This window comes from Perognathus longimembris, chromosome 5 (assembly GCF_023159225.1).
Source record: "Perognathus longimembris pacificus isolate PPM17 chromosome 5, ASM2315922v1, whole genome shotgun sequence".
Classification (NCBI taxonomy): Eukaryota; Metazoa; Chordata; class Mammalia; order Rodentia; family Heteromyidae; genus Perognathus; species Perognathus longimembris.
In genome coordinates, this window is record NC_063165.1 from 49,822,036 (window position 1) to 49,835,344 (window position 13,309).

Sequence of the window (13,309 nt, forward strand, 5' to 3'; positions counted from 1 at the left end):
GCGTAAGGAGGTCCTGCGCGGCTGGGTCCCTAGCAAACAGCTGGACCTTGGAACTCCGCCCTCCGTGGGCCCTCCCCCGCCGCCGCCGCCGCCGCCGCCGGGCCCTCCCCGCCTCCCCTAGGTGGCCCGGAGCTGCGAGGAAGTCGGTCCGTGGCCGACGCGGGGACTGGCGCGCGCTGGCTCCCGCAGCAGCGGCGCTCTGAAGTTTTCTCCGCTGCGCTCGCCCGCTCGCTCGCTCGAGCTCACCTCACCCCGCCACGGCTGGCGCCCGCCCGGGCGGACCATGCGGGAGCGCTGGGGACGCGCAGCAGCATGAAGGGCGGCGAGCGGGCGTACTCCCGAGGTCCCTCTGTGGGGTGGCTCGTGGCTAAGTGCTGCTGTTGCTTCCCTTGCAGAGGTGAGTGGCTATGGGCGCTGGTCCCCTCCGGAGAGACCGTCGGGCGGGGTGGGGAGGCTGTTGGGGGCCCCCCTGGGAGGAAGAGGTGCGGTGGGGAGAGGGCGCATGGTGAGCCGCCTTGGTGGCAGTTCTCCCGGGAAGCAGAACGCGCGCGCGCGATGTCTCTGTCTCAGGGGAGCTGTTGACTTTCGGATCTGCAGTTTGGGGACGCATTTACTTCCTCGCGCCATCGGATGTCGGGGTGCCAGCCTGCTGGGAGTGGGGTGGGGTGAGGTGCAAGGGCGGAGGGTGTGCAGAGGGTCGTGGGCTGAGTGTGGCTGGGGCTCACGGCGAGGCTCCTTCACGTATGGACCTCAGCCGGGACTCCGGTGTGATTCCTGCCTATAGGAATGTGTATGACACTTGTGTCCACACTAGGAACTATTTTTTGCCAAGTGACAATTTTCTTAGGGGACTGGCAGCTGGCTTTTTCTCGGCTGGGGAGTTCATGGGCCAGGGTGGATTTGCAGCTCTGGGCGGGAGTGCTCGGTTCTCATTAATTAACCGAGAAGTCTCTTTGTACCCAATTAGGGCTGTATTTAATTATTCTGCTCGTTGTAATGTCGTTGACGACACTCGCAGGAAGTAACCAGTTTCCCCAAAGCAGCCTGCAAACCCGTAGGGTGAAAAGGATCTGGAGCTCCGAGGAAGGCGGATGGATAGTGTGGCTTCTGAGAAAGAAACTCCGTTGATGTCACTTTACCACTTCAGCGGGGAGCCAGGCGAGAGGGCAGGTTTCTGTGTGCTTGGAAGTGAGAACAGAGCCTCCTTCTGGACGTTCGCCCTTTTTTTTTTTTTTTTTTTTTTTTTTTTACAAAGTTTCACCTCTGGGATGTCTGTCTCCACACCAGGTCTCCACCACAGCATCTATGCAGAATCCTGATGCAACTTCTGCTCAGTGACCCTTCACCATTCTCTAAGCCCCACAACATGACATAACCCTGGCACATCCCCCCTGCTGAGCAGACTTAGGGTTACAAAGACTAATTAATCTCACCCATCTTGTCCCATATCGTTATGGTTCATAAATCCCAGTATTCAGTTTTCTGTCTTTTCATTCATTAGAACATCCTAGAAGTTTGTGCTACCCGCAGGCCCACTTTAGAAGGAGGTGGCTGGGACACTGGGAGCCTGGCTGTGAGAACTGAAGGAGTGTCAAAGAGGAGGAGAAGAAGCAGGAAATGGCCACAGGGAATCTGAGTGGGTGGGTTTGCTCTGAAGGCTGTGCTGCCTTGAATGAAGGGTTTCCAAGCAGAATTTTTTTTTTCTGGATCCCATTTCCGGTCCAGGCAAAAATGTGGGGGTTTGGGCTTCACTTTCCCAAGCCCTTGCAGCTGTCCTCTTTCAGTACACAAGCAGCAGCCCCATTCCCTACAGGGTAATGGTCCCAGGGTCTCCAAGGCCCAGCATTTGTGGATTGCACTGGCCATCCCACAGTCTCCAGCTGTTGGAGGAGCAGTGGGGAGTCAGTGTCACCTGGGGACCAGGAACATGATGGCTGCCGGCTCTGTGGCAGGACTGGGGCTCCTGAGAAGGGGATGATTGCTGGATCAGAGCTGCAATAGATCGTGGACCCGCTGATGAAGATAGGAGGCTGGACAGTGAGAGCAGTTTAAAGGGAAAATCAAAGGGTTACAAGGCTCTATTTTCTCCTAGCCTTGCTCCTTACTCTTCTTTAGGTAAAAAGGGTGAATATGGAAATCTGGGGCTCAAGGCTGACATAAGTAGAGGGGGGGCTGGCAGAGTGATAATGTCTGAGCTGTGAGGGTGCTCATTGGGTTCCCCTGCAGTCCAGATCTAGCAGAAAAAGAAATGAGGCTCACCCCTCAGCCTGAGGGCAGCCATTTTCTGAAGATCAGGTCTGGTATCTGCTCTGCTCTGCTTTGCCCAGAGCACTCTATGTGGTTAGAGCTTGGGCCAGCTGCAGAGAGGGTTGCGGGGAAGTCTTGGAGGTGACCAGAGCTGAAGGTGTTCCCAACAGGGAGCCCTCAGCCTCCCTTCAGTAAAACCAGTTTCTCTGGTCTTTCAGACATACAATTGAGAGGCAGTCTCCTCACTCAAGGGCTTTAAATAAAAGCAGCTAGTTGTTTGGTCTCTATACCTGTGCCTGAGGGAAGTTGGCTTTCTTCTATATTGCCTGAGTAGTTTCCTTCCAAGCTATGGGTCAGAGACCTCTGCTGTGAATCCCGGTTGCTTGGCCTCCAGTCTTTTGTCCTGTCTGGATATAAAGGAACACCTTCCTAAAACCTGGAGAAGCATAAAAGTAAAGAAACCAAGAAACAGAATGTTCTCCTGAGGAGAGGGGGGTTGCCAGTACTGGGTCTTGAACTCAAGGCCTTGCTCTCCCCTTTGGCTTTTTCACTCAAGGGTGACACTCCTAATGCTTGAGCCACAGTCTTTTGCTAGCTAATTGGAGATAAGAGTCTTGGATTTGTCTGATATGTCTGCTCTGTTGTAACTGGGATTACAGGTCACAGTGCCTGGCTATCTGGTTATTTTGCATTCAAAGCTAAAGGATCCATGCTGGAATTTCTCTGGAGAATCCTAATTGGCTATAATGTTATCACTGAGATTGTCAAAGATTCAGGGGCAGTACCTTTGCAGCCTGTAAATATTACGTCTGGTGGAAAACTGTATAATACAGTCCAGCTTGTTTTTTGATTTGCAAAGGTGGCTTTCTTTTCTTTTTTGGTTCTGTTGAATTTGCGAATAGTAAAAGGGTTTAAGAAAAGATAGTCTGTCTTGAAATGGGTGTTGAAGGAGGAGAAACCTGAAAAATAAGAGTAGAAAGTAAATAGAGAGTAGGTGAGAAGGAAGACAGAAGACAAATACTTTTACAACTGCCTCTTTAAAAGTGGGAAAACAAGCTAAAGTGTGATAGATAGTAGCCTGCTTGTGTCTGGAGGAAGATAAATCATTGCCATCACACTCTTTGGGGAGTATGGAGACTGCTTTGGCTTCTCAAACTGTCCTTCAAGCCTGAAGAAGTGAGGCAGTTCTGGAGACTAGTTATCTTAAAGTTAAAAACAAAAAAAGCTTCTTTCAGAGTGACAAAAACTATTTTCAAATCACTTGTGAGTTGCTAAGTTATAAGTCTTGTTGGAATGGGTGATTTCTTAGATCATAGAGTCTAGATGTTTTCTGACCAGTTTTAGAACCCTTCAAGTCAACTTGCTATTTTTCTTTGTCAACTTGTAATTATCTTTGGAAATGTGGAAGTCTTTCCTGCCCACCTTCTTCTTTTCCACTATGTGCATGGGATTCATTTATTCTTGTTTATTGCTCTACCGATGTGCCCTCGTGTTTCTGCATTTACGCATTTACACTGAGAGAGTTCACTAGTCTGAGCAACTCAGGGAATGGAGAAAGGGGCGGGTGGCTTGGCTAAGCTGAATCACTTTACCAGGGAAGGTGCTGGAATCATGTGATCATGGTCCTTTCACAGCAGGGATGGTTGGTTGCTTTCTTGACTATAACTGAAAGAGAGTGCTGACAAGACTGGGGGCGGAGCACAGAGCCCCTAAAATCTTCCTCATCTGTAACTGATTTCTTCTTTACCTTTATCTAACTAGGAGCCTTATGGCTTGATGTGAAGTTTTATCAATACATCTCATTTTATAAACTAAATTTAATGTGTGAAACCAAGACATTATGTACTTTCAGAAAGGTGTTGGTAACCTTGAAGAGGTGCCTTGTAATACTGCTGCATACTTGAACTAAGGGACAAAATACCTACAGGACAAAATCCTTGATACCTAGATGCAAGCCTTTTTGTTTTTATTTCCTAATCTTCTGAGGAGTACCTTGACCGTAGTAGTAACAAATAATAATACTCCTTAATTGGCCATTTGGCATGTATTTGGGGTTTTTTGTTTTGTTTTGTTTTGTTTTGTTTTGCCAGTCTGAACTGTCCTTGAGCTTCTTTTGCTCAAGGCTAGCACTCTGCCACTTGAGCCACAGTGCCACTTCTGGCCTTTTCTGTTTATGTGGTACTGAGGAATTGAACCCAGGGCTTTGTGCATGTGAGGCAAGCACTCTACCACTAAGCCAGTTCCCAACGGTTGGCATGTATTGTTTTACCAGTAGCTCTCTCCACCTTTCTTTGCCTCCCTCCCAAGAATATACCCTAATCTAGGGAGAAGTACCACACATTAAACACATACAAGCAACCACATCCTATGCTGTCTTCCCAGATCTGCCTCTCCTAACTAGTAAGGAGTGTTATCCAGTTATTGTCTGTATAACAGTGTTGACTGCTGGTTAGGGTATTGTATCACCTAATAAAAATGGGACCAGAAAAGGTGTGGGTCTGAAACCTTAGTAGAAGGGGTTTCTCAAGCCGAAAGTACTGCTGGGAATTAGACCAGAAGTAACCTTGGGATTCTTTCATCATATCCTTCTTTTCTAAAGGAGGAAAACAAGGCCCAGCCATTACTCATGAGTGAAAACTAGAATCAAGTCCTCAACTCCATTGTAGTGTGTAGCATGTAGCATCTCTTCACAAAGGCAGAGCTAGCTCTACTGCAAAGGGCAGAGACTATTCCCAAGCAGAAGCTGTAGACTTGACAGTGGAATTATTTGTTGCTCTTAGGAGGTGGTTATGTTACCTGCCTACTCTCCTTTTTGATCTATTTTTCTTTTAAACAAACAGGGTCTCTGTACTGCCCAGGCTGTCCTAGAACCCCCAAGGCTCAAACCATTCTCCTGCCTCTTCAAGTAGCTAGTACCACAGTCATGTGGTCACCTTACCTGGCTTGTCCCTGCTGTTGATGTGTGCCCTGTCAGGTGGAAATGAATCCATGAAATGCATTCCTATCATTCCATCTTTGACTGTCCCTGGTTTTTATGCAGCACATAATGTTTTCATTCATTTGACAAATGTTTATGAGCTGACTGTGTGCCAGCCCAGCCTAAGAGAGGATGGAGATCATAATGGTGCTTACTCCCCTGGCCTGCCAGGAGGATTAGTTAAGGTAATATCTATAAAAGGTTTAGCCAGGCACATAAAGTGCATTTAAAAAGTGCTGCTATTAATGATAACAGTAATTCTAGACTTAGACCCCCATTCCCCAGAGACTCTCAGCTAACTAATTCTTTGTGGGTCCTCTGGGTGGTAATATTGGTAAGTTAATGGTCTGGGCTCCAACTGCTGTCAGTGTTGTGCCTCATTGTGAACTTGTCACTGGAATAGAAGAAAGTTTGCCATTTCCTTTTTTTTTTTTTTTTTTTTTTTTGGTCGGTTGTGGGGCTTGTACTCAGGGCCTGGGCACTAGCCCTGAGCCTCTTTGTGCTCAAGGCTAACACTCTACCACTTGAGCCACAGTACCACTTCCAGGTTTTGAATAGTTAATTGGAATCTCACAGGGACTTTTCTGCCCAGGCTGGCTTTGAACCACAATCCTCAGATCTCAGTCTCCTGAGTAGCTAATATTACAGGCATGAGCCACTGGTGCCCAGAATCCATTTCCTTTTTGTAAAAAAAAGCCAATGATACACACATATGTACAAGCAAACACATACACACACATCACTGCTATTATCATAATCCTTGCATACCATAAAAGAAGATCAAATGGGAGACTGGCAAGAATGGCATGTCCCCAAGTTCCTTCTTCTGTGAGGAAACAGAAAGTATAAGAATCTGAAAATATGCTGAGATTGGTAGATCAAGCTACTTTGGAGGCAGAGAGCTCGATTTGAGGCCACTCTGGGCAAAAAGTTTATGAGACTCCATCTCAACCAACAGGAAGATGTGGTGCTTAAGTGCCTGTTATTCCAACTGTGAGGGTGAGGGGGTGCACGACTGAGCATAGTGCCATGTGCCAGCCATCCCTAGCATTTCCTATCACCCCCAGGGAAGCACAAATAGGACTGCAGCCCAGACAAGCTGGGACAAAAAGAGACCCTACCCAAAAGATAACCAACAGCTGGAGATATGGATCAGGTGGTATAGTGCTTGCCTATCAAGCATCAAACCCTCAATTCAGTCCCCAGTATTGCAAAAAAAAAAAAAAAAAAGTTGGAAAATAGAGCTGAGCAAGTGTTCGACCACCTAGATATACCCCCTGCCAGCTACATCATTTCTGAAGATCTTGAGAACCTGAATTATATGCAAAGGGAAACAAAAGCCAATTCTTTTCTTACCTCCCCCTTGACCTTAACCAGCAATCTGCTTAGGGAACTGGGCATGTGTAGTTAACACTTAGTGTGCAATTCTTTTTTTTTTTTTTGGTCATGAGGGCTTGAACTTTGGGCCTGGACATTGTCCCCAAGTTCTTCAGCTCAAGACACGCTCTACCACTTGAGTCATACGTAGCGCCACTTCCAGTTTTCTAGTGGTTAATAAGAGTCTCACAGCCTTTTCTGCCTGGGCTGGTTTTGAACATGGTCCTCAGATCTCAGCCTCTTGAGTAGCTAGGATTACAGGTGTGACCCACCTGCAGCCAGCTTAGTGTGCATTCTTTATGTGCAAGGCTTTGATGGTTCTTCATCAAGTTGTTTTGTCTGGGTAAAATCTCCCTCCCCTGAATTATCCCTGTCAGAGATCTGGATGTTTTGCCGAAGTTTGGCTAAAGTCTTTTTTTCCCACAAAGACGAGGACAAGGGCAGCTTGGCTCCCTGCCTGGTCTATTCAGTGACTAATGGGGCATACCTTTCCATTTCTTGAGATTGGCACTGCTTGCCGTGTCATGCTTCCTGGAAGGAGGGGAACCCTGATTCCACCAGAGAGGCAACCAGGTGTCTGCCAAGTGGCTTTTGCCAGGTCAAAGAGCAAAGACCAGGGTTTTTGAACAGGTTGCACCACATTCCTCTCACCTTCTTTGTCACTTGCAGTGAGGAAACTGTCAAGTTGAGAGGAAGTTGTGCTGCCAGGGAAACCATCGCTGTTTCCATCTGCCTTGTCCAGGTGGTTGGTGTTGGGAAAATGGAAGAGAACGGAAAAGGAATAGGCCGGACTCAATCATCAACAGGCGAGGACTGTTTATTGAGGAACAGCACAGACCTTCCCACAGGATTGGAGGTTGTGGTAGGGGGTGAATTTGGGACCAGGCTTAGATGGGGTCTGAGCAAGGAGGTAGCTTACTGAAAGGGCCACTAGGTCTAGGAAGTTGGGGCTTTTCTGTTTGGCCCACAAAGGACTGTTTACAACTGGGCCTAGGTGAGATGTCCTGCCTGCATATCAAAGCTGGTTCCCATATTGAGGGTCCTGCCTGGTGTCTGTATGGGCCTGAGGCAGTAGGGTGGGGGGTCAATCTCACCATCCTGGCATACAACAGGATCTCAAGACAATTTCAACCTCTCCCCCTCTTCCTGTTAGAACCTTCCTGTTGCTGCTGTGAATAAAGAGGAATTAATCTTCCCCTATCTAAAAGCAAATTCATACCACCATGAAAACAAGCATCTGCCACAGATCTTGCATCCCTGTCTCACACCTGCTGGATGCCTAGGGGTAGTTTACAGTGTTCACCTGGGCCCATGGTGAACATGCATAGCACAGGCCCAGGACCACACACATGTTCAACCTAGCAACCTTGTCCACATGTGCTTCCCCAAGCATGGAGACCATCAGCTTATTGCTACTGACTTGAGATTTCCTCTCAGGCTTCTCTTTCTTTTTGGCTTGCACTTTTTCTTTCTCCATCTTCTCTCTCTACTCTTCACCTCCTCGCTTTCCCTTCCCCCAGCTCCAGGGAGAAAAATCCTTCTGTATCTGAAGGAAGGCCACTGCTTCCCGGGGGAATTCTTGTTTTGAGAAGTCGTTGTAAGGCCCAGTTGCCAGTCACTTTCTCCCACCCCTGGGTGGGGGATGGGTGGAAGGAGGATGAGCACTTGAGAACCATCTATGACTTCCTTCCTGAGCATGTGGTAAAGGAGGTGGGTGCATTTTTCCCCCTCACTCAAGATTATGCTGCCTCTATTTCCTTTTCTCACTATTCTTAAAAGCAAAACACACACACAGAGAGTTAAAAATTAGACTCCTTAGGCAAACAAAAAATGATAGTAACATAATCTAACCACCTAGAGGCAAGCACTTACATAACCAGTGACTATGTTGTCTTCTATGTGTTTACCACTTTTTACATAAATGATTTCATATTTTACCTATTGCTTTAGAACATGCTTGTTCTTCTTCTTCTGAAAGTCTGTATTAGTGCATTCCAAGTTGTTTTGTAGTTGTTATAGTTTCCAGTGCGAGGGCTGGAACCCAGGGCCATGTACATGCTAAACAAGTATTCTGGTTTAGCAATATCAACAGTCCTCTAGGGTATTTCTCTGTGTGTGTGTGTGTGTGTGTGTGTGTGTGTGTGTGTGTGTGTGTGTGTGTGTGTGTGCTGGGCCTGGGGCTTTGAACTCAGGACCTGAGCACTGTATCTGAGCTTTTGTACTCAAGGCTAGAATGCTCTACCACTGAAGCCAGAGTTCTACTTCTGACTTTTTGGTAGTTAATTGGAGATAAGAATCTCACTAGCTTTCGTGCCTAAGCTGGCTTCAAACTGATCCTCAGACCTCAGCCTCCTGAATAGTTAGGATTACAGGCGTCAGCCACCAGCACCTGGTTCCTTCAGGGTATTGTTGATGGCTACCAAGTGATTCACTGAAGACAAGACTTGGACTTGGTAAGTGTTGATATGAGTTTAGTATGGAGGTGTTTGATGAGGAGGTGTGAGGGAAGAGTCATGACTGAGAAGAACATAGACCTTCCCAGGATCAGATGATGCACACAGATTGCTTCTTGGTCTGGGGCTTCTGAGTCTCCACTCCCCACCTTTCCTTTCTGCATGGTAGGGTTTACACCCTACCATGGAACAGTAGACTTGTTCCTCAGGATATTGAAGCACGGCTACAGTGGAAGGTTTATACCTCTCTTCTTAGTCATACAGTACGTGCTAATTGTGCAGTCTATCTCACAAAGCAGGTATGAGAATTGTTCTTTTCCTTTTCTTTGAGGCAAGCCTCAATAGGTAAGTAGGTTATTAAATTGTTATAACTAGGAAAGAGAATCTATATTTACTTTTCTGTCTAGCAAAATCATACATAAATAGGAAGAATTTTTAAGTATAAGGTAAATGAAGATACAACTCCATTACCTAGAGATAACTATTTTTAACATTTTACAGATATTATTTCAGTCCTTTTTCCCCTCTCTGATTATTTTTTTCTCAGAAATATGATATAGTAATGCTACAAACTCTCTTCCTTTAACGCAGGAAACAGTCTCACTGTAAATACATTCAGTAGTAAATGGGAGCCAGCTCATCTCGGAGAAGACTTGTTCAAACCTCAGGGCTTTGAAAACTGTTGTAAGCTGAGAATGGACCATGGTGTAGTTTTAGGCCATGGAAGTCACCAGACACTATAGGTCAGGGCATTTGTTCCATTTAGAGGGCCAGTTCATCAGCATCCCATTGGATACACATTCCTTCATAAGTAAATAATTTGTTTTTCTTTAATCAACCTCCTATTCCAGATTGCTTCTAATTTTTGCTCTAGTCTGTATTGTAACAGCCTTTCTGATAGTTGTCTTACCCTGTATCCTAGGAACATGTTCTGAATCAAAGGATATCTAGAATTTGAAGACTCATTTGTTGCCAGTTACCCAGTTACCCTCAGTTTCACACCCTTTGAAAGGAAGACACTGTTCTTTGTTTGGGGAGGATTTATGAGAAACATCTTCTGGGACTAGGAATTTCTTGTCTCTCAGACTGTTTACTTCTGTTTATACTTTCTGAATTAACTTAATTCTTTTTACATGCAAAAATACCCTGCCTGAGAGTATAATAAATGAATGCTTTTGATTTTTAGTCTGCATACTGATATGCAAGGTATAAAAATATGTAACTATATTTTGTGGTGGTTCTGGATTATGAGGCAACAGATCATGATGATGAAGAGCTTGGAGCTTGCTTTTTTTCCAAGAACAGCCTGAGTGAATATGAATCCAGCTCTGCTACTTCTCTGTGTGACCATGTGCAAAGCACATAAACTCTTTGCCTTAGTTTCCTCATCTGAAAAACAGAGATCATCATGAAATCTGTTCATGGGGTTTATGCCAGGTTTAGATGAGGTATGTGGCAAGTACTAGAAAAGAGTGGGATTCCTGTTATGGATGAGTACCTAAAAGTCCCAATAACCAATGTATTAGAATCTCATTAAGATCACAGGGGTCCAGCAAGATCCTCTGCTGCTACAGTGCTCCTGACTTTTAGATATCGGTGCCTTCTCTATGGAGTAGGACATAATCAGAAATCAAAATGGAACGAGGCTTTGCCCTCATAAATATACAGTGTACGTGCAGCCATAAATTGAGACTCACTCTGTCTCTGTGTCTGTCTGTCTCTCTCTTTCTCTCTCTTATACACACACACACACACACACACACACACTCAATAGTGCTCTCAAAGAAAAAAAACAAGACAGTGAGAATATATAGTGGAGAGAGGGGAGAAAGGGGGATTTTGTTTGAGCAATAGGGACCTATCTGAGGAAGTACAAGAGTCTTGTTACGACTACTTTTCTGGCCCCAAAGTGGGCACTGTTTATAATATGGACAAAATGTAGAGTCTTTCTAAAAGGTTTTTATTAAATTATACAGTAAAATATGAGGAAGCCTGATGGCTTTGTGTGTGAGTTTATAGTTTTTAGCCCCATGCATGAAGCTAGTTTGTGTCAGGAACTCAGGTGAGCTAGGTACAGCACCACTTGGGAGGTTAAGCTACAAGGATTGCCTGAGCTCAGGAATTTGAGACCAACCTGGGTATCCCTGGAGAGGCCCATTTCATAAAGAAAAGAAATGACTCCATAAACACCTGAGGCACCTGTACTCTGTACATGAGACCATTACTGAGACCTTTCCACATTACTGCCAGAGTCCCTGTGAAGCTATCTCATAACCTTCCTAGATATCTTGATCCTGAGTTCTGAATTAAAAGGCCCCAATTCCCATTCTCTGTCACTCACCTTGGCCCAATACTCCACTCGTGCTCTACCTTTTGCCGCCACACACCACTAAAAATGACCCCATGACAGGTGTCTACTGAGTCTGAGCACTTCTCTGTGGGCAGGTTGTAGGTCTGCTTCTGTGACATGTAGGGTATTGTTCTCAGTCACCTCTGTAACTTTGTCCAGTTCCAGATAGAAACCAAAGAGAATTCTGTTCATTCACTGAGGTTCTGCTTCAAAGCAGACCTCAACTATCTTTTAAGGTTTTTTTTCCAGCCTTTCTACTTTTTCTTTGTGCTCTGGTTTGGAAATTCTAACCTCTTATTTTAACTTTGAGATTGTTATCAGCCAAACACCAGCACAGCCATGGGTCTCCTCACACAGCCACTGTCCCTGCTCAGTCCCAGGGTGGTAGTCAGGTCTAAATTTAACCGTGACCCTTCTGCCAGCGGTGCAAGCCAAGTACTGCAAGAACAAAACCAGAGCTGGATGTTCTCAGGGTATGTGTTTGTGTGGGAGGTAGAAGAGAGAGAAGGTGAGAAAGGCTCCCCAGAGGCCTAGACTAGCCCTGGTAAAGAAGAGGAGTCTAGTCATCCCAAATGACTGTTGGACTTTGTCCTAACTTGGCTGGGTCCTTTGGACCCTCTCAGATTCCTCCCACTACAAATTATCAGTGCTATAACTCATCTGGATTTGTAATTACCATGGCTTCCTGCCAAGCATTATGCCAGAGTTGTGTGCTCACCTTTGTCTCTTATTCCAAAGTCACTGGTCCCAGGTTCATGAATTACAATCTATACATTGTGATATGTTGATTTCAGTTCTTGTTGAGTGTCTGAATTTACTCTTTATGTAGGTGGCTGCCTTTTCTGTATCAATGGTTAGGGAGACAGGACAGACTTCAGAGACAGGACAGGGTTAGTTTCTGAAATCTTGGTTGTGGAATGGCCTTGCCAAGTCAGGTACTGAATAGTTGCAATCACAAAATATTGAAAATGACTTGGTTTGTGAAGTTGAGCTCATTATGATTTAGTCACACTAGATGCACATTATATATATATATATATATATATACATTTGTATGTATAATTGTGATTGGCAGCATATGCCATGAAATTCATAATGTGGTATTTTTAGTAGCATCTGATTATGACTCCAACGAGATAATGTTTTCTTTTCTATTTGTCTCTAGTGGTATGCTGGAGTTAGAGGCAGGTGTAGAGAGGGTACCTTGACAGTGTTTCATTTTAAAACGCCCACACTGGAAGTTGCAAGGAGAGACATACCACTACACTTTTTGAGCTGGGGTTCTACCCAGAAATTTTTCTGGTTAATATCACATATGACCTTGAGGAAGAGAGAAACATGGGCCCAATGGCTCTGTTGTGCTCATCTGTTATTTTTGTCAATCTAAGAATGTTATTTGTGAGCATTTCTCTTTAATTCAGGTAAGAGAGAAAGCATAGGTCAAGGAGAGACATGCTTGACATTAGAGTTCACTAAATGTGTTCCTCTGGTTACCTTACTTCTTTATACTGTTCTCTTCTCCTCTATACTTGAGAGAATACAGGTACTCATCTCCTAGGGTATTGTGAAGACTCAAGTGTCGCGCGTGCACACACACACACCACACGCACGTGCCAGTGCCAGTGCCACTCAGCACAGTTCCTGGCTCTCTAGCATAGAGGATCCATTCAGAAATGGTAGGTTGGAAACATAGTATTCCTTCTGTTGTTGGACATTTCTCTGTCTTATAGGGTCATAGTTTTAGATGAGCCATTAAGTGGGATTGTGGGAGGAGGGAGTTAGTGAATACTTTTCAAAGCTTTCAAGGAAAATAGGTGTGCTAACTTAGGCTTTAAAACTACTGATCTGCTGCCCAATACTTAAGCCCTAGGACTTCCCTTGTTCAAAACTAGTTGCTGATCTGGT

At 45.3% G+C, this 13,309-nt stretch overlaps 1 protein-coding gene across 4 annotated transcripts in view; it reads left to right on the plus strand.

Annotated features, from left to right (window-relative positions):
* Positions 1-312: 312 nt before the first annotated feature.
* The window catches only part of LOC125351788 (kalirin-like), a 100,988-nt gene continuing 87,991 nt past the window's right edge, over positions 313-13,309 (plus strand). For all 4 annotated transcript variants that reach the window (XM_048346796.1, XM_048346793.1, XM_048346797.1 and 1 more), the window contains exon 1: positions 313-397. In XM_048346796.1, the coding sequence (XP_048202753.1) occupies positions 313-397 (85 nt within the window). The remainder of the gene's footprint in view (positions 398-13,309) is intronic.